Genomic DNA, 23,137 nt, shown 5'->3' with positions numbered 1-23,137 from the left:
AGTCAATTTGTGCTCAAAACCTATTTTAAGTCAATCATCGGCCTATAAAATGCTGGGGCGGGCCACATAAAATGACATGGTGGGCCATATGTGGCCTGTGGGCCTTGAGTTTGACACATGTGATCTAAACTAAAATAATCTGCAAAGATGAATCATTTAAAGAAAAGAAGAAATTCAGAAGCTCCTTTGTGTTCATATTCTGATGCTAATGACTCTTGAAACTCCAGTTTCTATACTTTGCTCAATTGTCCCAAATAAAGAGCTCTTCTGTTTATTTGTGATGAGTCGGTCCCAGTGGTCTAAATCACAGAAGACCCACAGCTGATTAACTTCAAGTCAAATGAGAGTATTTGATTGATGTCTGTGTTGTTGCTACTATACAAATACTTTCTGCTGCAATGCAGCTGCTTTTTCCCCAAAGACTCTGATAATTTCTTGGCCCTGACAGAAAACCAAACAAAAACTTCACTTTTTGCTTTAGATCTGTGTAAAGTGTGCAATGTCTCTAGGCCGGAACTACATGTCTTTATAAATTGAGGAAAGTTAAAAGTAAAGCCAGATAAAAGAAGAAAAAAAACTGTCAAAAGAATATTGCTGAAAAAAATAAAAACAATATTGGGATTAGAGTTATGACTAAAGATCCTTTTTCCTAACTTCTATCTTGTTTCCACTGAGCAGTACGCCATTGTGGTTGCAGTTTGGTACACAATTGTATGGCATCATGATATTCAGTAAAGCATCTCCACTGTCAATTGGACTCTCACTGGACAGGCAGAATTTAACTTAAACACCTAAAATCATGTCAAACTGGTCAGTGACATTTCTCTGTCCTATAATCTGCAGACTGTGCTGTGATGCCAGTAGTTCTGCCCTAACCACGCCGTACCAATGTCTTATGGATCTACAGTTGAAGGTGGACCAGAAACGGTGTGGTACAGGCTGCTTTTACAACAGAAACAGGCAAAATATCATACAGAATCATACTGATCCATGCTGTACCGCTCAGTGGAAAGGAGGCATTATTGTTTCATAACACAGCAGCAGCTTTCTAGTTTCCAATAACCAGTTTAAACATTATTGGAGTCACCAACATAAGTATGTGACCTAACACTATATTTTTATACTACTGTAGAGACCCATAATGAAACAGTAAAGGTCTGCACCAAAAAGGTAATGCAAATCCAAAGGCACATACAAGTAATCATGGCGTTATAAAAAAAAAAATTAAAAAACTGTTCCGTTTATACCAACCATCCTTATGGCAAACAACTGGAACAACAGGCTAAAACCATCCAATCACACCTGTGGATCAGAAAATAAATTTTTACTCAGATTGATTCTTCGGGTGGTGTCCCTGCAGTGACGCATAACGTTTGAGAGAAGAATATCTGCGAGAATGGCACTTATCCATTTCCAACTTACTCATGCCGTGATGGAACTACTTGTTTTGTTTTTATTACGAGCACTATTGGATGGCCGTGAAATCCATAAAGAAGATTACAACATACTTTACCTTTATAGAAATCTCAAGATGCTACAATCAATAAAACATTTAAAATAACAAGCACCTTAAATTACAGTTTTAACATTAATATTTAAAACAAGTTATTGTTTAAATGGAGATTATGAAAAACATTACATAGAAAGAAAGCTTTTCAGGCCTATTTTAACAATCTGTGGAGCCATCCGAGCGTTTCCACATTCAGAACGGTTCAGCCACCTGGTACTGGTGAAAGTCCTGGGTATAGGAAGAAACATCATGAAATAGTGTACGAATTAAATAACTTAAATGTAAGGCATACTTATTTCCTAAATTAACCTTGGTGTGTGCACTATGTACCACCTTGGCTGTATGGTACATTAGAGGGAAATTTGCCATGATATCTACAACAACCCGTTTCTAATGGCAATTAGTACAACAAACTAGTAAAACAAATATCATATAATATTATGAAAACTGATTTTATAAGTACACACACTTCAACAAAAATGCTTTGTTACTGTGTCGTTTAAAACAACTACCTGATACGCAATTCCAATGAGGGTCCCTCTATTCAAAGATAATGTCAAGTACCTTTCTCTTCCATGTAGACTGACAGGGGATTAAACTGACACACAAAGCACAAAGGAGAAAATGCTCTGCATATCAAAGGGGAAACGAAATCCTCCACAATTAAGCTGAACACTAAACTCACCATGACTGAACACCCACAATAATTTTCCAAACTGAAGAAATAAAAAGCATAAAAATGGGAACTTTTAATGCATAACTTGACAGAATTGAAATGATCTTAACATGTCATTATCAAAGCAAATATGATAATGGGGTCACAGGCAGACCTGCTGTGTGAAGTGAGTCCTCTGCTTTGCAGAACCTGTTCATGATGGTAAAAAAGCAACTTCTCAATAATTCTATGAACATGTGTAGAGTTTCTCAGAGTACATAAAGTTAAATATGTGTTCAATGCAAAGCTAGGAGGGAATCACATTTACATGAGTAACCTTATGAAAAAAATTCATTTCTAGAAGTAGCTGTACTACACCTTACATTATACTTTTACTTGAATTAAGGCTATTCTTGAGTAAGATTTATAGTTACTCTTCTTACCTCAGTTCCTTCAGTAAATTAAAAAGAAATATTCTTATCTACAATGCTATAAACACGGTTTGTGTGAAAGTGAGATTTGCTTTAAAAACTGCATTGTTCTGATGTTATTTGCCATCAAGCTTGCTGTACTATTTAGTGGTCAGGCGAATACCTAGTAAACAGTATATATTCTCAATGGAAGTACTTTAACCTGTTCTAAAACATATGCCTCATCTACAATATATACATACATACCTAATGTACATATAACTGTTTTACTCTGCAATGATCTTGCCATAAATTATGGGTATATTTGAAAACACTACAGTGACCTCATCTTGATTTTGAACTGAAATTATACTATGTCGTAACTTTTTATGGAGGTGCATTAGGTGGGGTTTATTGAACTAAATCAGGTCATCAATAATCTTTCATTCTGTCCCTGGAAGGCTGCCACGATAGTAATAGCTTAGGTGCCTTTAGTGGCTGCATTCTAAGAGATTCACACTTTATTCCAGAACACACCCGTCGTCTCCAAGCTGAAATGCAGCATTAATAAAAAATAAATACATAAATCACAGCAGTCACTACTTCAATATATTTTCCACAACTGTAGCCTGAGAGTTTGAGGACAACTGTGTTCAGTGAGAAATCATATTTCATGGTATACACCAGAAAATACAGATAATAGATATGTTGCATTAATTACAAGACTAGAGTTAACATAAAATCTTACAGCTTTCAAGCTGTGCAAGTTAAATCCACAGTTACCATTCGTTAAGTAAGGCGTTTTTCAAGTAAAACAGCACAGTTGATCAAAATCAATGAAGATGGGTTATATATTTAAGTTGTTCAAATAGACATAACCATTTAACTTTTGATCTTTATACCATTGCCATCCAGTGAACATAGAAGCCTGGCAGAGTTAGAGGTGAGAGGCTCAACTCCAAATCGGGGTTAATTCTTTTTATAAATGTATAAAAGCTTCAGAAAAAAAATCATTTTAAAATTAGCAAAAAAAATAAATAAATAAAATTAATTAACATTGGTTCACCGATTTTTGTTTTAGCACAGTTATCTTCTTTGTTTGGAAGCCAACATTTCTTTGCAAAACTGAACTTAGAAACATTGCAATAAATTTCTAACAAAGGGATCTGCAATTTATACAACCTTTGGGGAAAGAAAATGTTGGTTTCCTGCTTTGCAGTAAAAATGGACTGATGCTCCCATTCCCCACTAGAAACGGATGGCTGAACTGCCCTACGCCTCTTTGGTTCACCTCTTTTACCGAGGCTGGATTCTTCACAGTTAAAGCATTCCGCAAATCCTTTACATCAGTTTTACTTGCATAGGATGACAGAAAAAAAAGGAAGAAAAAAAAAACAGCCTTTGTATCTCTATATTTCTCATCTTGTCACCATTATAATTTCATAGACACAAAGATGTTTCACGCCGTGTGGGCTTCCTCCATCTAGTTGATCAAACGTGCATCATCAGTTTGAACAGATGGCTTTCTCACTTCATCACAAGGTGAACAGGAAAACAGAAACAGACATGAGGCTGAATAAAGTAAGTGGCCAAACTGCTTCATAAATCAACCGGCAATTTGGTAGATATCCACCTTGTCATTTACCCGACCATCCAGCAATCATCCATTATGTAGCTCATCTTGGACAAAGAAAACCTTCATAGAAGAAACCCAAAGCTAAATCTGGGCAACTGATTTCCTCAGTTCAGATCATACTTTGTTACAGTTTTGCTAGGGGTGCTGTATTATTTTTTTTTTCTTATTGCCTGTAATTTGAAACCATCTGCATGGATTCTTTTCTCTTTTATTTTAAATAGTGTTGAAGTACAACAAGGTATTTTGTAATCTTTTTTTGTTGTGTAGTAATTCACACTCATCTTCATTGTCTTAAGTCTGACTTGTTTTCATTAATACCCAGAATTACATCAGATATAATACATGAACAATCTCAATCTTTGTTCTGTTCTGGCTTTCTGTTATACATTAGTTATTCACTGCATGTCTATGAACATGTAATTAAGAGACTACCCATCAAAAGTGGCTGATTAAATTGATCAATTACTTGCAATTACCCCATTTCATGATTAAAAAAGTTAAAGAAATCTCAGAATTTAATTGAACATGGGTATGCGTTAGTTCAGCAAACTCAGTGGGAAGTCATTTGACTCAAATGATGCATTTTTGCAACTTCACTAACAGGGACAACTCTGTTGGTGAACGATTCAACCTGAGTCAGCAGCAATCTCAAGAGCAGCAGAACTATTAATGTTTCATTTTTTTTATTTTTGATTTTTTCAAAACTAAAAGGAAGTGATGTGTGGGGAGACGAGATTTTGTCTCTTATGGACAACAAAAAACTAAATGCAATATTACTTTGACTTGTTGGAGAGATCAAATCTTTTCGGTACATTATTAACCCCACAAAAAATTGGTGCTGTATGGACAAATGTATTAACCAATGCACCTTGTGTGTGACAGCTTACATGCAGAAACAATTGGCTCTAAATGAGGATAGTATTAGTCCTCCAGTTTTAAACATATTCACATTCAGTAAGTCAGACTATGCATTCCAATGAGGCGCATTTATTATTTGTCTTAATAGAAGCACCTTTTGAAAATACTTTATTGGGCCTCTTAAATGTCGCATATTCAATAGCTGCAAGCAGAAAATCCTTAACAGAACTAAAGTCTTGAGAGGCAATGTCTGTGTGTTACTAACCCAAATAAAATGTTTCTAATGAACAAAGTTACTGAAATGAATGAACTTTCAACGATATTCATTTATATTAAATATGACTATGGATCTACTTTTTTGTCAAAACAGTAACAGACCTTTGCTCATAATCTGGCAGCCATGCCAAGGAGTTCAATCTTTGTCTCATCAGAGTAGAGAATTTTATTTCACACAGTCAGAGTCCTTCAGGTGCCTTTTAGCAAACTCCAGACAGAATGCCATATGCCTTTTACTAATGAGTGGCTTCCATCTGGTCACTCTAACATGCAGGCATGATCAATAGATTTCTGAAGAGATGGTTGTCCTTCATAAAATGTCTGTCTCCATACAGAAATCCTCTCTCCCTTACTAAGGTTATTCTTCCTCGATCAGTATGTTTAGGTGGCTGGTCAGTCGTGTGGTTCCACACTTCTTCTGTAATTAACAGATGATTGAGGCCACTGGACTTACCCTGACCTTTAAAGCAGCAAACATGTACCCTTTGCTTTATCAGATAAAGATTTTAAAAAATATTAACCAGCACAAATGTCTGACATATCAAATAATGTGTCTGTATGTGTTTGTGGGGAGATTTCTGTTATTTCCATTTTAAAAAACATTTAGTCTAAATTGTTCGTGTAGCAAAAAAATAAATAAATAAAAAATCACAAGCAATTTTTAATCAGTTTATGTTACTTGTAAGGTCTTTAGAAGCATTAATACCCTAAATCTGAAAAGTTATCTTATACATGAATACCTTTAAATGTATAGATTTTACTACCTTTTTCTCTTACAGCATAAGAAATATTTGCTCTAAATACGTGAGCCTACGCGCGCGTGTGTGCGCATGTCTGACTCCAAGGGATTTGTCCTTTGTGATAGGAACTTTCTGTTTTCGCTCTGCTGCAGACAACCTAGATGTTTCCTGAAGCTTGTGACAGAACCAAACGGAGCAGCTGTACAGGTGTGCTAGGAGCGGTGTCCTATTATTTTTAATTCAGGTGTGTGGAAGGGATGTATCTAAATGTTCCAGGATAGTAGATCTCAATGACTGCACTTAAGCACCCTCGACTTAAAAAATATGTAAATATGAAGATCACTAGAGCAAAAAAAAAAAAAATCTATCAAAAACAAAAGTAAAATAGATTAATCTTGTTAAATATGACATCCCAGCTATAATGAACTATGACTTTGAGCAAATTATTACTGTAATCCAAGCTCAGTAATAGTAGGTTAAACTTTTTTCTCTTTTCTAAAAGTTCCATTTTATTTTATGTGGCTACAGAATTAAGCTTTAGTCACCTCATGCAAAGTTGCCTCATGCTATTATACAAGTTTGTGTTGCATGCCTTTGCAAAATCTGGCTCATTAAGTTCAATGAAGTAACTAAAATGCTTGGCTTCTCTTTCCATTGTCACTCTAAAGTGACTAACTTCTTAATTTAACTGGGGAAAAAAAGGTGCTTGAAAGTTTGTGAGCCTTTTCTACCACTGGAACAATCTGAAATTACAGAGCTAAAGCTTTTTTTTTTTTTTTTTTTCTCCATTCTGTGGGATGGGGAGACAAAAATACCTTCAAACTGATTCAAAAGTAAATATAAACTTTGTGCCATGAAGGATTCAGATTCCTAAAAGTTTGCAATAGTATAAAGCAGCATTTGTTAGGTTGTGCGTAACTTGCAGACTTTCTATGGCCAAATTCACTCCAGCTGGCTATTGGAGAATAAATGCCAGAACTTAGGACAACAGTGTCAATGGAGACTGCCACTGGACAGTCTTCATTGACACTGTTGCCCTAAACAGTTCGGATCTTCACATATTTTTTTTTATATTATTATTAAAACTGTTACTATTGAGTAGCTAAACCTGCTGCACATCAGAAAGAGTGTTCTATACAAGTACATTCCTGATGTACACAAAAATATATTAAACATAAGACATGCTATTGTAATTTTATTTCTATAGCACATTTTCAGCAACAAGGCAATTCAAAGTGCTTTACATGAAATTAAAGGAAATAACAATAACTAGGTTACAATGACACTTTTAGATTTAGAATGTCTCAAGTATATCATAAATTAGTTTTATTTTACTGCTTTCAATTGATTATTATTAATTGCTATTCACTTTGCAAGCTTAAAATATTAAACATGATTGACAATTTTTTTTTCATGTTTGTTTATTTCCATTTTACACACACACACATATATATATATATATATATATATATAAAAGGTAATTTTTCCCTACAGAAACTAGGGCATTGTGTGTTTGGAAGTGTAAATTTAATACAGTCTAGGAATGTTTTCCACAACCAGCTGCTTTGTCATTGGGAAACTGCATACTTGCTCGGTTTGAAAAGAGGATTTGCAATATTTAGCTAAAATTATGATCTATAGCCATTATGGAGCTGATAATGTTTTGTAAGGATGCTTTTGAAGTTAGCACACCTAAGTTTGAAGAATTACAGACACATGGAGTTAAATCTACAAACTGAACCGTAAAAATGTATGCATACAAGTTGTCCCTTATGTTTCATCTAATAAATGTCTTACAAAATCGTAAATTTAACTTGGGGAAACTTGCAGCAATGACATTAATTGCATTTGAAGAGAGTTTTTTTCAAGGCGTCTCTGTTGTCTTGCAGAATTTTCATTACTTTCCACATGAATATTGGGGTACAACATTTTGTCTTGTCATGATTTGCAAGACAAATCATGACTTCTGAAACAGCAGGACCTTCCTGTGGATGTCAAGAAGATTTTTTGGTGAAGCTTTAACGCTCACAGAAGACTCCTTCTCATTTCCATTTAATGAGCTCATATTAGAGTTATCAGAAGATGGTAAGAACACAAGTGTGTTGGTAGAGATACTTTGGGAATAGAGAGCACATAAATGATACAGCAAGTCATAAAATGAGATATGAATTATTCATGCATTTTTAAAAAGCTTTTATTTCAGCAAGTTAACAACAAGACCATCATATTCACTTATGTCCCGACTGAGCAGAGGATTCTATTAGAATTTTAAAAGTAATTGGTTCGTCATCAATATTGTATTATTTGCAGTTGTAAAGGGATATTTACTTTTGTCCACTTCCTTAAAACATAATTTAGTAGAAAGCTGTCCTGGACAAAACTGTATGCATTTTCAGAAAATGTATTGCATTCACCAATGGTCAAATACAATTTAATCAATCTCAGTGGACAAAATCCCTGTGGGCTTTACAACATCTAAATAAGAATTCTGTCCCACTTAAGATTGGACTTAAATACCCCAGACATGAAAGACCCAGATAGCCTACAACTGTCACAACTATAGCTAAAGAAATATTTTAATTGAACCCGTCAATTTTAATTGGTATGACAATTAAAATTGGTCTTTTAATATTTGTATTAAAACTGAGAAACAAATCAAAAACTCTGCAGGGTTTATGATTTGTTGCTAATAATGCATTACTAGTTAACTATTAATCAATTGTTAACCTCACTGATTTTATAAACAGTCTAATTTTCCTGATTTCATCAAACAATACTTCAAACTAGTCACTTCCTGAGTTACAGTTAAATATAAATAAGGACTTTTAGATTCAGTGTGCACAAGAGCCGTGCAGTTTCTTCTTGGTATAGCAGTGTCCTCAACTTATTTATTCAAACCCAACATTCAACTAAGGCAACTGCAAATGAACATGTTATTTTTGTTGAAGACACAAGAATGATGAAGAACTTTATCCACTACAGACCTATAAATAGATTCTCAGTCCACAAAGCTCTTAACTGGATCATTTAAATGTGATGTAGGTGGAAAATAATTTTCTAGACTTATTCCGTTTAGATAACATTCAGTTGTGTTGCACTATAGCAATTTTTGACTTGGTTTCAGAATATAATAGTAAACGCAAACACAGATCACTGAAGACATTACAATATTACAAGATTACAATAGATCATAGTTCGTCATTTCATGTTTTATTTATTTGTCACATGGTTCTGGTGTTCCTCTGAAGAAAAGTCTAAACTAATAATTTGAAGACATATTTTAATCTGAATTAGCTAAAACTAATTGACAGTCCAATTTCCTCATGAGATAAATTTGGTTTCTCAATTTTCACAAATCATACCAAACTGTGACATAATTGTATTGGTTATTTTATAATCTATTTTTATAGTTTTGCTTCTTTTTTTTTTTAACTCAGCAGTTTATTATTTTCATTTTATATTCTTCTCAGTAGTCCAGTTGAGCGTTCCGAGTTTAGAGAGCTGTTGATTAAAGTGTTTACCTGGACGGTTGAATTATTTTGTTAATAAACGCCTGCATATTGGGGTGAAGTGTTTGTTTCATATACGTGTTGCTGATCAAGCTGGACTTATGCCATCATCCATCATTTTAAAACTTGAGCATTATCTGGAATATTTGGCTATTTTCCTAATCTAAGTGATGCCCTGACTTAGTCATTTTGATCTAAATTACTAGTTTTATAGACAATTACCCACAGAAATTACTCCTAGTTATCCATAGCCAAAACTAGACCTGCATTGTAGCACCACATATAAAATGATTCTTGCAGTACAAGGTCAATTTTCATTCCATTTCTTCACAACATTACATCTTTCTTATGAACTCCAGAACCTTTGTCATAACACTGCAGGTCTCAGATGAGGTCACCCATAAATGGAAGCTACATGACAGTCTTTGGCGTTTTTAACCAGCCAGTCACAATAAATGTAATGTAAAGTACCACAGCTCCTCCATAAGGTCTCTTGGGTAATGTTCACAAATATTTTAAGCATCTGTCCATTTTAATCAATCTTAAACTTTCAAAATAGAAATGTCTGTGATTCCGGCTACTCTGGCTAGATTGATGTTTTGAGGATTAAATTCATAGGTACTCATAGAGCCGCTTGTTAAATATTTGTTAAACAAAATTAAATTATATAGTGTCATGTAATAGAAAAAATGTTACAAAATGAAGCACAATATCTTTGTTGCCTTTTTCCTTAGTTTAGTATAATATCATTTAGTTTCATACTCTCCCCAGCTGAACTTTAGAGAAATGTGCATACTTATTTAGCCAGTGGCCACATACGAAAAACCTACATTTTTCTCTTGCTGTTTTCATATTGTGTAGTATTCTTTGTTCATAGTAAACATCATGGCTGACTAACAAAGACCAGCTGCCGGCAGTTTGCCAACCCCAGAGATTTTGTGCTTTGAAATTTTTGGATCACTCCCTTTGTTAGCCATAGCTGCTCTGCTCTTTGCAAAACATAAAGCTGCACATCTCATAATGCGGTCAATATGTGTGGGCAGACTCGGCTGTGGGTGATTTTCTTTGTCCTGATATTACAAAAGGCTCGCTACATGTAGTATTGTGCTTTAGAGAGACACCTAAAAAAAACTGGAGCGGTAAGGTTTTGATTGTAACACACACTGTGTTTATGTTTCATAAGCAATTATTTAGGGAAGGAGAAAAGTAACGATAATGTGGATAAAACGGCCTTGATGTTCGGAAATGTTCATAGTGAATAATATAAAACCACACACTGTGAATGCCACATACTGCATTTAATTTATTTTAATCACTTCAGGTCTGTTCAATTGTTTATCTACTCTGTTGTCTTTTTGCATTTACACTACCTCCTTCCCAACCTGCATTTCTAAAAACAACTTCTAACACCAATATGCTAAGATTTCAACTTCTTATTAAATTCTGTTCAATCTGTTATCAGAAGGTAGAAAACGTATGACAACTATATACCTACAAAGATGTGGTCGTCCAGGTAAACCGACAGACTTGGTAAGCTAAACACAAACCAGAGAAACTGATGAAATTGAATGCATTTCTTCAGAAGTTGCAAAGATCCGTGGGACAAGTTGGCAAATTTACTGACATGACGGTTCATAAAACAGTGGCAAGACAGATCAATTATTGACAGAAAGCTAGAAGAATTACACTCTGTAGTTTGACAAGTCATTGTAAGGCACACATCAGTTATGTGGTTCACCACTTTGGATAGAATGAAATGGAACTTTTTACCCTGCTTGCAAAATTCTGTTTGGCAAAAGAGTAAATCTCTGAAAATGCCAACCCCAAAGAGGAAGTAGCAGGGTTTTGCTGTAGGGATACTTTTTCCTCAGTAGAAAATAAAACCAATCATGGTTAATTGGAGTCCTACCTTCATTCAGAACAACGAACGTAAACACACCGTCAGAGCCACTAAATCACTGCAATGATTTAGATTAAAGATAAAAAAAATTTAAAAAATCCATGCGTTACAATAAATGAATCTAATCTATTGAGGGTTTATGGCAAGGCTTGCGCTTGTTGATCGCATTCACTCTCTGCTCAGTCATTGAGCTTGGGATGTTTGTGTTAAAGAAGATTGGGCAAAAGCTAAGGTTTTATGTGTTGGAACTTAAAGACTTGCAGTGGTAATTGAAGTTAAAGGTGATTCTACAAACTTTTAAGTGAGGCTGACTAGAAAATGCATCTCACATTTAGATTTTTATTTATGAACACTACATGATTTAGTGATTCACATAAAATTCCACTAAAATACATTGTGGAATTTGATTGTAACATCACAGATTTTTTTTTTAATTATTTGTTTGTTTTTGAATGATTCGTCTTATTTAGCATCCTGGATGAAAACCTGCTCCAGACTGTTCTTGACCTCATACTGGGGTGATCATTCATTTTTCAGCAGGACAAAATCCAAAGCACATCGTAAAGATGTCAAAATTTTAGAACCACTTTGTGAATGTCCTGGAGGGGCCAAGCCAGAATACAGACTTGAATCAGATTAAACATCTGTGGAGAGATTTTTCTGCCTGGTTGTCTCCCATACAACCGGAGGGAACTCGAGAAGTACTTCAAAAAAAAGAATGGGTGAAAACTGCCTAAAGATAGATGTGCCAATGCTTGTGTCGTCATATTCCAGAAGAGATAAGGCCGTGAGTTTTGTTTTCTATTTTTTAATAAACTTGCAAAAAAATAAGATTTATTTCCAAGATTGTCTTAACAGGATATTTGTGTGTAGAATTTTGAGGAAAGAAATGCATTTAACACAGTTTGTAATAAGGCTGTAACATAACAAAATGTGGGCAAAGCGAGGCTCTGGATCAAAAGGACTTTGATGCTGCACCGTTTCTCACGAAGTAAACAGAAAATATCCAAAGGCAATATTTCTTCATCTTGTTACATTTTTTAAACTGACCTAATTAAAGCAACACTTTTGAGAAGTAAAGAGACTTCTTTGGGAAAAAGAAAACCAATTAACCATTCTGACCCCGAATGGTTAAAGAATAGGAATAAAACAGCGTTAAATAATATCGATTTCAATGACTCAAGTAAATCACAAAATAATTAGCATCCAAGATTTCATTTTTGCATGTGGCGAGAGATCCAGCTAATAATCCAGAAAACTCAGACAAAATGCTTTAAAAAGAATATGATTTAGCAGTTATACATTACTAAATGAAGTAAACTTTTTTTAATTGAGTTACTCATGTAAATACCCTATAACCCACCGGCATTCCAGCAACATAGACTATACTTGTAGACATTTTTTCTCCACAGTATGATGCAACTTAATCAGACATCACACGCTACAAAAGGAAGTATTTAAATTTCTTATAGTTTCCAATAGGTTAAAGCTCAACCACGTCCAATATGTAACAACTCTGATTCCCTTCCTATATCAATCACAACCATACAAACAGCACAAATGACTATTGATTACTACAGTTACTTCCTTCTGCAGTGTAAGCAACAAGAACTGTAAGTAATACTGACAATATTACTAACTGCTCCATCTTTGGGCTTCCAAAGCCATGAGAGGATGAGAAATGACCAGGGTCAAAATAGAAGTGCATCGTTAAAGTCTGGAACCATTATGACGACAAAGAGATTGTTTTTCTTCTTCCTGGAACCAGAGTTGCATCTCTGTATAGAAGACACTGATGAGAGCCAACACCTCCGAAGCTGGAGAGCTGACTCGTATCATGTGACACAGAGAGGAGAATACTCGCATCTCCCCTTGCTTCTTCATTTCCCTAAAAGCATCATTCCATCTTAATTTTCCTCCATCTTTCCTCTCTCAGAGGAGCAAACTCTTATCCTACCACCACATTCTAACCTTATTTTCACTCTTTGGGTATTACTTTCTGGTATCTTTTTTTTTTTTATATCTTAGCTCAACATGTTTTACTACTTCAAATGTTGAGAAAGTAGTTCAAGAATAAACTTGTGCGAGTGTTAAAATGCTATAAAACTTATATGTATGGATTACATTTATTGCAGATGCAGAGAATGCATAAAACCTTTGACATCTTTTTTTGTCAAAATTCAAGAATGATTATGGCAGGTCTGAACAGTTCCTCTGCCAAGTTCTTTAAATTTCAATCCATGCTGATGGATTGGTCTCATTTTTACAGTACATCTCAGTCCTGGAGATCTGAAGAAATCCAATGCAAAGTCAAGTTCATTTTTGTGCAATTTTCTCAGTCTGTCAGGGCTCATTACTCTGCTCAAAGAACTCTCTGCCATTAGAGGAACCTCTATCAAGAAGCCAGAATTGGTCAGAATCCAATGTGTCTGCTGCTGGTATGCAGCAAAGTAGCATAAGTGCAGAACCCATTTAATTCAAGTTGCTTTAATAACCTTATTCAAGAGAAGCGACCGAAGCAGCATGCATGTTTCAGTCAACACCATTACCAATGTAATAAATGGAGTGGGTGAGCATGTGGCTGTTCACTCCCTTTTTTTTTTTTTTTTCTTCCACCCACTCAGGACAAGTCAAACACTTAAAGGGTTCCTGTTGGTTATCTGTCATTTTCTCATTTTATCTAAATGTCTGCTCTAAAGTAGAAGCAGAACATGACATTTGTCTAAGCCAACCTAATGAGTCTGTCTGAAAGGGCTTGAGGAGCCGAGGGTTGCACAATGATGTTTGATGTTCAAGTTTAAAAGGAAGTGAGAGTTCCACATTTTGCTGATAAGTAGCTTTGATAAAGTAAAAATCCTGGAAACTCACTCACCACTTCCACAACACGAGAAGTTTCAGTAAAACCACTGAACAGGCTGAACAGTGGCCTCTCTTTAGCTACTATTTTAGAAGTAACGTAGCATTAAGAAGAATACTACCTTCTTAATTTCGCTTTTTTTCCCAGTCTGTGTCTCCTTCACCCTGAGCAAACTTAAAAAATATGGAATAGAGTGCACTGCTTTTTGTGTAAATCAACCCAGGCAAAGTTAAATCAAACTTTATTGTAAGAAATCAGTACCTTTCTGATTTTATGATCGGGAATTCAATGTAGCATTTACAGAAATTATATATATATATATATATATATAAACACTTCAAATCTCATTTTGGCTTGTCCTTCTCAAGCACATTTCCACAGAAAACTTCTACAAGCCTCAAATTGCCAACCTTTGGTTTGGAGGACAGCTAATCTATCCATCGAGACACATTTTTTATGACACTTGAAATGACAGAAAATAAATTATGTTGGGCATCAGGTAATAAACGATATACTTTCTGACAGGAAATAAGTGTCCTGACAGCTATGATGGAGCTCAGGATTGAAGCTCAGGATGGAAGATGTGTAACAGATCATTTAACTGTAGCTGATTAACTGTGACTGAGCCTGACTGTTCAAGACGCCGAAGTAAAGGGAAGCAGGAAGCACACTTGTGTAAAACCACGACCAACAGGTGCAATGCAGCAAGAGTAAAACATGGATCCTTAACTGTCCAATGTACAGTGCGTTATTGGCCCGTTGGAAGGTCAACTTGCACCCTATAGTCTTTTGTAGCATTCAACAGTTTTTCCGAAGTTGCCCTGTTGCTTTGTCCATGTTTCTAAAAACTCTGACCAGATGGCCTCCCACCAACATGTTCCACTGTGGGGATGGCATGTTCGATCACGGGGTTTTGCAGTACAGCCAAAAGTTAAATTTCTGTCTCAACCTACAAGAGCATTTTCTTCTACACTTTGCTGTCCTCTCCTATGGATCCGTTTTCAAGAATGCCTTTCTTCAAGTCACTCCTTTAAATAGGATTTATAAAGTCTGACATTAAAATAGGCGAGAGTTAAGCAGTATACAAACACTAGTTGCCAATACATGGTCTCCCATGAGCTGTGGATGTCTGCTGCTCTTCCAAACTTGTTTAGGCCTTATTCCTGCTTCTTTAAAATCACTTCAGGTGGATGCCCCTGTCTTCCTAGGTTTGTGATTTTTTTTTTTTCTTATTCTCAGATAATGAATCATTAAAAGGTTCAAAGTATGTGACAACCGCAGCAGGAATCACAGAAAAAAGTACTAGGTGAAGTGTGTGGGACTAGGCTGGAGCTACATCTTCCCTTAGGACAATATTAACCTCTTACAATCAAAAGGATAGTCGTCCAAAATTTGGCTTTTGGGTAAGAATTTAAAGAAAATTTTTGGACAGCATTTATTTTATTGACTGCGGCAACAAAGAGAGGCAGCATGCTTGCTTAGTTTCTGCTAACCTTTCAGAGCATCACAGCTACTTTTAATGCCACATACACAACATACTGAACTTGAACCTTATAATCAAAAAACTAGACCTTGTTCTCATAGTAGGTAGCTCACCCTCAATGTAATCCAGGGATGCCTCTTTTGCCCTTTGTTCAGTATTACTATATTTTTTTTGTAAAGTACTAGAGTGTAAGAGCATCACCGGATAGAAGTGTTCACATCTGTCTGAGAGGAGGTGAATACAAAATAGCTAAGGCAGCTTTTATGTGTGAAGTAAAGCACCCGTGTAGACTTTGAACTTGATTTTGGTGGGGATTTTTCCCTGTTTTTCTGTCATTTTTTTTGCGAGGGCAGGGGTTACCTTTCATCTGTGCAGTTCGGGTAAAGCTCCATACGATACTGTCAACATCAGTCAGATTCAAAATCTCAAAAGGATTTACAGCAAATTTTAAGAAAATGTAGTTCCAGATTTTGGTAAAGGTATGCAAACAGGATAAGATGAAAGTATTATTAAAATTGCATTTAAGTAGTCACAAGAACAATACAGTAGCTGTGTTTCAGTTAAAAATATGCATAAAACTTCACTGGCAGGTGCCGGAGCAGATCCAGTCATGGTCCCAGAGACCCAAGGGCACATCACCCCCAACAGAGGCCTAACAGAACCAGGGGGACTAGGCCTCATCTAGTCAACCTGCTGGAGTGAGTCAGTAAACACCTGTGCACCAAGCCCCAGCCGCCCAGAATCATGAGTGAACTAGCAGGAACAGGCACCAATCACTGGCATGGAGTGTGAGGGCCTGAGGCAATCCAGGAGTGGGGGCTGCCCAAGACCCTACCTGATACCCCACAGATATGATTACATGTTCCCAGAAGCTCCTTCTGGTCTTCGACAGAGAATGGGAGTGTGGAAAGATCCCAAGCCTACTTCAGCCCACTCCAATGAGAGGTTAAAGGCAGGGGGCGCTGCAAATAACCTCACACTATACAGCAGTTGGCACAAGCATGTCAACAAGTTTGAAGCTAACCAAAACTCTCTTTACTACACCTTAATCTTGTATTACCAAAGTAATGCCCCCCAAAGGTGTCAAACATTTAATGGCATGTGCACGCAAAAAGACAACCATGATTTTATTGTAAAACAGGAATATTTTGGACATGTGTGATTGATTGCTTTTCACTTTCAATACTTTGTTTTACCATTCACCATCAAACATTCACTAAAATATAAAATATTCAAGTATTGCTGAGTTGTTGTACGACCCAGTAAGAGAATGTCTCTCCATGTCATTCAAAGCTCCAACACATCCCAACAGGCCATTTTTGATTTATTAAAGGTTGACAATTGTCTGATTTCTAAGGGACCAATTGTTCCAGCCACTCTGACAGATTTACACCACATGTCTGCACTCTGGAGCTTCATACACGGCCCATGTAAACACTAAGCAGATCACTTGAGAGATATAAACAATACTTTGTTAGTTTGACAAAGTACATTGTGTTTTTGGACTGTTTCAAAATATTTTGTTTTGATTAAAAAGAAAACAACAAACAAACAAAAGACTATATTTTTGATATTAATATTTTTTTTGACCAAAAAATATTTTTGATCAAAGTCAAAGTAGTCAAGTATGAAAGTCATTTTTCAACAAAAAAAAAAAAAAAACATGGTCTGAGTTCAAGTTCTATTGATGGCTTAAATGAACAGAACACACACTAGAGCATGTTAAGAATAAAAAAAAATGGAAAATCTTATTTGGACAAGGAGCTTCGTTTGTACTTTTCCACTTAAAATCAAGAGAAATTCTCAGTCCTTACATTTTTAACTGGTGCTGCAGGTGTGTATGTGTAAATGAATAATACAGAAACAGGCAACAGAGAAATCTTCTCCTTTCCTGTTTTGGACAGACAGCAATGTGAATATCAATAATACATAGTTGTTCTACACCACAACAACCAGGAGATGTTGAAATAAACACGGTTGTTTATTTCTTATCAGTTTCCCTTTGGTTGTGCAATCAAAAACAAACCTATCTCTAATCAACAACGCTGGACCTCTGCAAGCAAAGTACTTCTCTGGAATGAAGCTTGATTAGCAATTTCTATTTGAATAAGTTGGTACTGTGTGCTTCTCCTGGACTCTGAATATAAAATGTAAAGAAAGATTAGATGCATTTTTCTGTGATAAACTGGTGACTTTTTTAGGGTGTAACCAACCTCTTACCTAATGACTGCTGGAGACAGACACCAGCCTTCACACAACCTTTACCTGCCCATTACCATTTAAAATAAAGTGAAAACGAAAAATGTGTGATGGAGTTTGTACATTTTCCTCATGCACAAGTTGGTTTTCTCAACTCCAACTTCTCTCACATGCCCAAAAGAATGAGTAAGTACTCAAAGTGAGATGGGTAGAAAACACCAATAAAGCAGAAGCTGGGATACCACCGGACTTGGGAGAACCATCTGGCATCTGTCACAGAGAACCTGCTCCTCTAAATCACTGTTTCTCAACCCTGATTCTCAAGACACACTGCCCTGCATGCAGTAGGCGTTTCCCTGCTTCGGCACATGTGACTTCAATTGATGGCTGATTAACAGGCTTTTTGCTGAAATGCAATTATGTGAATCAGGTATAAGCAGGGAAACGTCTAAAACATGCAGCAGTGTGCGTTGAGGGCCAGAGCTGGGAAATACTCCTCTGAATGCATTTCCTGATTAAGCTTGAGGAGGACCAACTGTAGAGGAGGAAAACAACACACACACGCACACCAACTCCCAACACAGTCCAGTGAACATGACACCATGGGTTAATTGGTCGCTCTAAATTGCCCCAAGTGTGAGCGTTTGCTTGCATGGCTGCATTTTGTGTGTCCGTGTTGCCCTGTGATGGACTGGTGACCTGCTGAGGGTGTCCACACTCAACCTACCCCGAGACCTTGCAAAGACAAGTAGGTATAAACACTAAATGGATGAATATTTATATTGCACTTTCACGGAAGAGCTAGCATGAGGATACTTTGTAATAAAGCATTTCTTTCAAAGGCTGGAAACAACCTTACAAAATAAATCAATTCAGTTCTTTTCTAATTGAACATGGTTCAAACGTAGTAAAAAAAAAATAAAAAGTAGATAAGTCAGGTTGAGAATTTGAGGAGGTATTGCAAAAACTGCAAGAAGAGAGGTCACTGGTTTTCAAGTCTGAACTAGGTTCACCAGAAACATTTGTTGATTCAGTCAGTAACTGAAGCAGCCTGTAAGTGTTCGTTTTATTCATCACTTTCCCTAAGGAGAGTTTATTCCCATGGGCAACATGTCATTTTCAACCTCTCTCACAAGCTGACATGATCATTGGGGTGTCGCAAAGCAGTACGGAGAGAATGCAATCTTCCACTGAGAATATTTTCTTCTGAAAATAAATGATTTCCTTCATTAAAGGAGAACATGGTCTGTTCTTGTGTGCTTCCTTCAGGGGGTGTTGCTGCAAGGGTTGCTCTGATTTCTTTCTAAAACACCACTTTATGTGTCTTGTATGACAGACGAAGTAGCACGGGATGCCATCATGCATGTTGATACATAGTGGCATCCAAGATCTAAAGGCAAGAAACTACTAAATGACATGCTTCAGGCTCAAAGGCATAGGCTAAAGATGATAAACTATGAACTACAACAGGAAACAAAGTGAAAAGCACCTGTAATTTCAGCGCAGTCAGTGACTGCAATTAAAATTTTAACAACAGGAGAAATACAACTAAAAGCACAACACAAAAGTCAGAAGGCATCCCTTTATTTTGGACAGCTACTGCATGTTTTTTTTTTGTAAATAATATCTTTCATATTAATAAAAACACGACATACCAATGGTTCATTACAAATGGAAATCTGGCGAGTATAGAGTAATTTATTTATAATGCAAACAATGCCTCTAGCATGACATGAGGAGTGCCAGTAATGGCAAAATTGATGGCTCAGTTCTTTGATAATATTATAAATCATAATGGAATAATAGATAATATCTGTCTTTAAGTATCCTCAAACAATCGCACCTCCAATGCCTGTTGATCGAAAGCAACACAAATCAAGAATCATAGTGGAACTACATTGCTGCCATCGAGTGGTAATATATCTAATTTAGCTAAATTCTATGTCATTTACTAAATTTATTGTATATGTAATATTTAAATGAATCTCTATTTCAATGTTTTTTCCTCATTCTAGCCCTGGACTCTTATCCTGTGCAGTTGGAACCACACTCAGAGTATTATTGTTCCTGTCAGCATGAATGTCTAATGTGGTCACAGAAATCTGTAATGTTCCAACACAAGTGGAACATTTTTAGTACATCTCTTAATCACTTTACTGCTCTTGCTCTTTGTTTTTGATGTTTGTTTTTTTTTTTTTTAATTGCTTTTTCATCTTGAGAATGTACAAATATGCAAATACTAATATCTGCCCAGAAGAATGAAATCTGGGAGTGGCAGGGTTCATTTCTAACTCAATCAGGGTGATTATTGTCTGGATTTTCAGTCTGATCCACAAACTGATACACTTTATGAGCATTTTTCCAATAATAATAATAATAATAATAATAATAATAATATGATAAACTCTGAAACTACAACCATGGCAGAATAAATTTCTACCCAAGAGAAATACATTTCAGTTGGAGAAAGCCTAAACAGGGCAGTGAAGGGAGATGAGAATTGAGCAGAATTGCATAGGAAGGCAATGGCCAGCCTACTGGAGTTGAGACAAACAAAAACAATACAAAAAAATAGAGTGACCTAGAACCTAGAAACATAAAACTTTTTTCACAATTTTACATGTACTTTCTTTCTGATTTACACTACTTCAAGAAGTAAGTCTTAATTGTCTGCTTGTGTAATTTTTTGCATTGACAAAGCTGACAGAGGCCATTAGTTTTATTATTATTGTTTCCAATCAGTAACTTTATAACTACGTTCATTGTGTACTTAATCAATTTGAAAGAAAACTCTCTTGGGAGAGTCAGTCATGCAAACATGGCCTGAAATTGAATACAGAATCGGGCAGTCTCTTTGTCTGAGGTAATCATTCCCAAACAGCTCACAGAGCCAGCAGTGATACACTCACACAGACACTGTGACAAAGACACACTCTGAATGTCTGTGTGGGGATGAGCTGCTGCTCTGTGGAGGATCAAGAGGATTCAGAAGGAGGAAGCTCAAGTAAGTCACAGAATCCTGGAATGACAGACCCAAGCTGCAGATTTCATCTTCTTATCAACTGGAAAGCTTTATGAAGTACATGACCAGCCAGCACAAAGAGACACTGTGCTGCTTTTATTAGACAAGGCAATATTGGGAATCTAAAATATATTAGAATACTTAACAAGTGTAATAAAATATGAGGATGCAAAAATATACAAATGTATAGATCTGACCGCAAGTTAAAATTAATATATCAGGTTGTGTCCAAACCACAGGCAAAGTTTTAAGAAGTAATATCTTTATATATAGTATAGTAAGTCATTCCACATTTTAGTTGTCGCAGCAAAAACACAGCCTCCTATATACTTATAGTTTGCTTTATATTTATGAATAACTTGTTCTTTTTAAGATCCAATAACATAATTAAAGTGTTAATGATGACCAAACTCTTTCAAATCAAATATCTATCACATCTAAGCAGAAATGCGGTATGATCTTACCGCGATATGTCTTAGAAGAAAATATTTAAAATCTATTAAACATTGCTCAAATCATGTAAAATTACATGACAAGTACAAAGGATTAGACAACAGTGTTATTTACACTGTTTAATTTATAGAAGCCAACCTGTTGATCATCTATAAACTGGACATGTTAGTTATTTCATGAGAAATGTTTGGAAAAACTGTAAGCAAAACAGTGAGAAAAACTTGAAATACTTAAAAAAAAAAAAAAAAAAAGATAATTCGCTTGGGTAATGAAAAATTAAAAACCATCTGCAGCATTATAAAACTCAAAAGCCAATTCTCCTCCTCTCCCCAATCTGGTACATCATGCAATCCAGGGTCATTAGCAGCACACCAGCAGTTTTAAAATGAATTCATAATGATTGCACAAAGCTTCGTCTTTTGACAGACTTGTGTCTTGTGACAAACAAAACCAGTTTATTGATCCAATTGTCGACTCCATGAGAGGAACTAAATCTGCTCTATTAGTACAGTCACTGGGTGAACACAGAGGAATCTGGGGTCAGGTGGTGTAAACGAATATGGAGCCATTCTGTATCACAAGACAGATTCTGAATTTTCATACAGACTTGTGGAATTTGACTGTTGTGCAACTTTGGGCTGGGCGTTCTCAATAGTGTGTCACATATTCAAATAATTCTATGGTGCATTTATGAACCTCTTTATGTCGAAAATGTAAGAAAACGAATATGCAAATTGGTTTCTTTCTCTTAAGCCAACATTAAAAAAAAAACAATGCGTCAGCAAAAGTTTCTCAACGAGACAACACAGCAAACTCACATGTAAAATACAAAGCAGAAACTGGTAATCTCTACAGGCTTATGTTCAAGTCAATCTTTGCCGTCTGCAATTTTCATCCTATTTATTCTTATCTGCTCTGTTGAAGCCCCTGCTGTGTTTACTCCATCCTCTTTGAGCACATTCAACACACTGCAACTTTATATCTCAAGTAGATACGTGTGCGGCAGAACCAAAACAAACCTTTACAAGCCCCACAAGCTAATAATAGCTGATCCAATCACAAGGACTTCAGAATGTTTTCGCATATACCGAGTATGTCCTTGTCCCTAAATGAGTGAGTTTAGTCATCTTACCTTGAAAGGTGAAGAGAAAAGCAGCGCAGAGGATCCAAACGCTGTGTATCCAGAAGTAGTGCATGGTGTCCTCTCCTCAGCTCCCGCAGCTCGGCAGTCCTCCAGAAGAAACTTGATGTCCTGTTGAGGCTCGGTGTCTGGGGACAATATCCTGTCCTGCTGTCAGGAGACAGAGCTCACAGAAGAGCCAATCTGCAGCGGCAGAAAGGGAAGCAAGGAACAAATAGTAGAGGTGCTGCAGAAACGCCGGACAAAGTCTCTCTCCGTAAATCGGCTGCTGGGTGTGCGGCTGTTTCTTGGCCTGCCATGCCATCTAGTGTTCGCAGAGACTTGAGGTTACACACAGAGACGGAACAGGTGTGTTAATTAGCCGCTGAGCTCAAGGTGTCGCCATGCACATTACAATAATCCGATGTGAAATTGGGGGTTTTGAAGAGCGGGTCCTTAATGGATCAGTGCTAAATAAAGTTGTCATGGAAATAAATTCAGGAACCCTG

General features: G+C 36.2%; 1 protein-coding gene across 1 annotated transcript in view; it reads right to left on the bottom strand.

Annotated features, from left to right (window-relative positions):
- Positions 1 to 22,916, bottom strand: part of lsamp (limbic system associated membrane protein) — a 723,288-nt gene extending 700,372 nt beyond the window's left edge. Inside the window, exon 1 of the mRNA XM_016678993.1 lies at positions 22,641 to 22,916. Within this exon, the coding sequence (XP_016534479.1) occupies positions 22,641 to 22,704 (64 nt within the window). The 5' untranslated portion in view covers positions 22,705 to 22,916. The remainder of the gene's footprint in view (positions 1 to 22,640) is intronic.
- Between the last annotated feature and the right edge of the window lie 221 nt (positions 22,917 to 23,137).

The sequence above is a fragment of the Poecilia formosa genome, unplaced genomic scaffold (assembly GCF_000485575.1).
Source record: "Poecilia formosa unplaced genomic scaffold, Poecilia_formosa-5.1.2 Scaffold198, whole genome shotgun sequence".
Taxonomy (NCBI): Eukaryota; Metazoa; Chordata; class Actinopteri; order Cyprinodontiformes; family Poeciliidae; genus Poecilia; species Poecilia formosa.
Note: the sequence above shows the minus strand (reverse complement) of the source record. Positions and strands in the feature narration are given on the sequence as shown.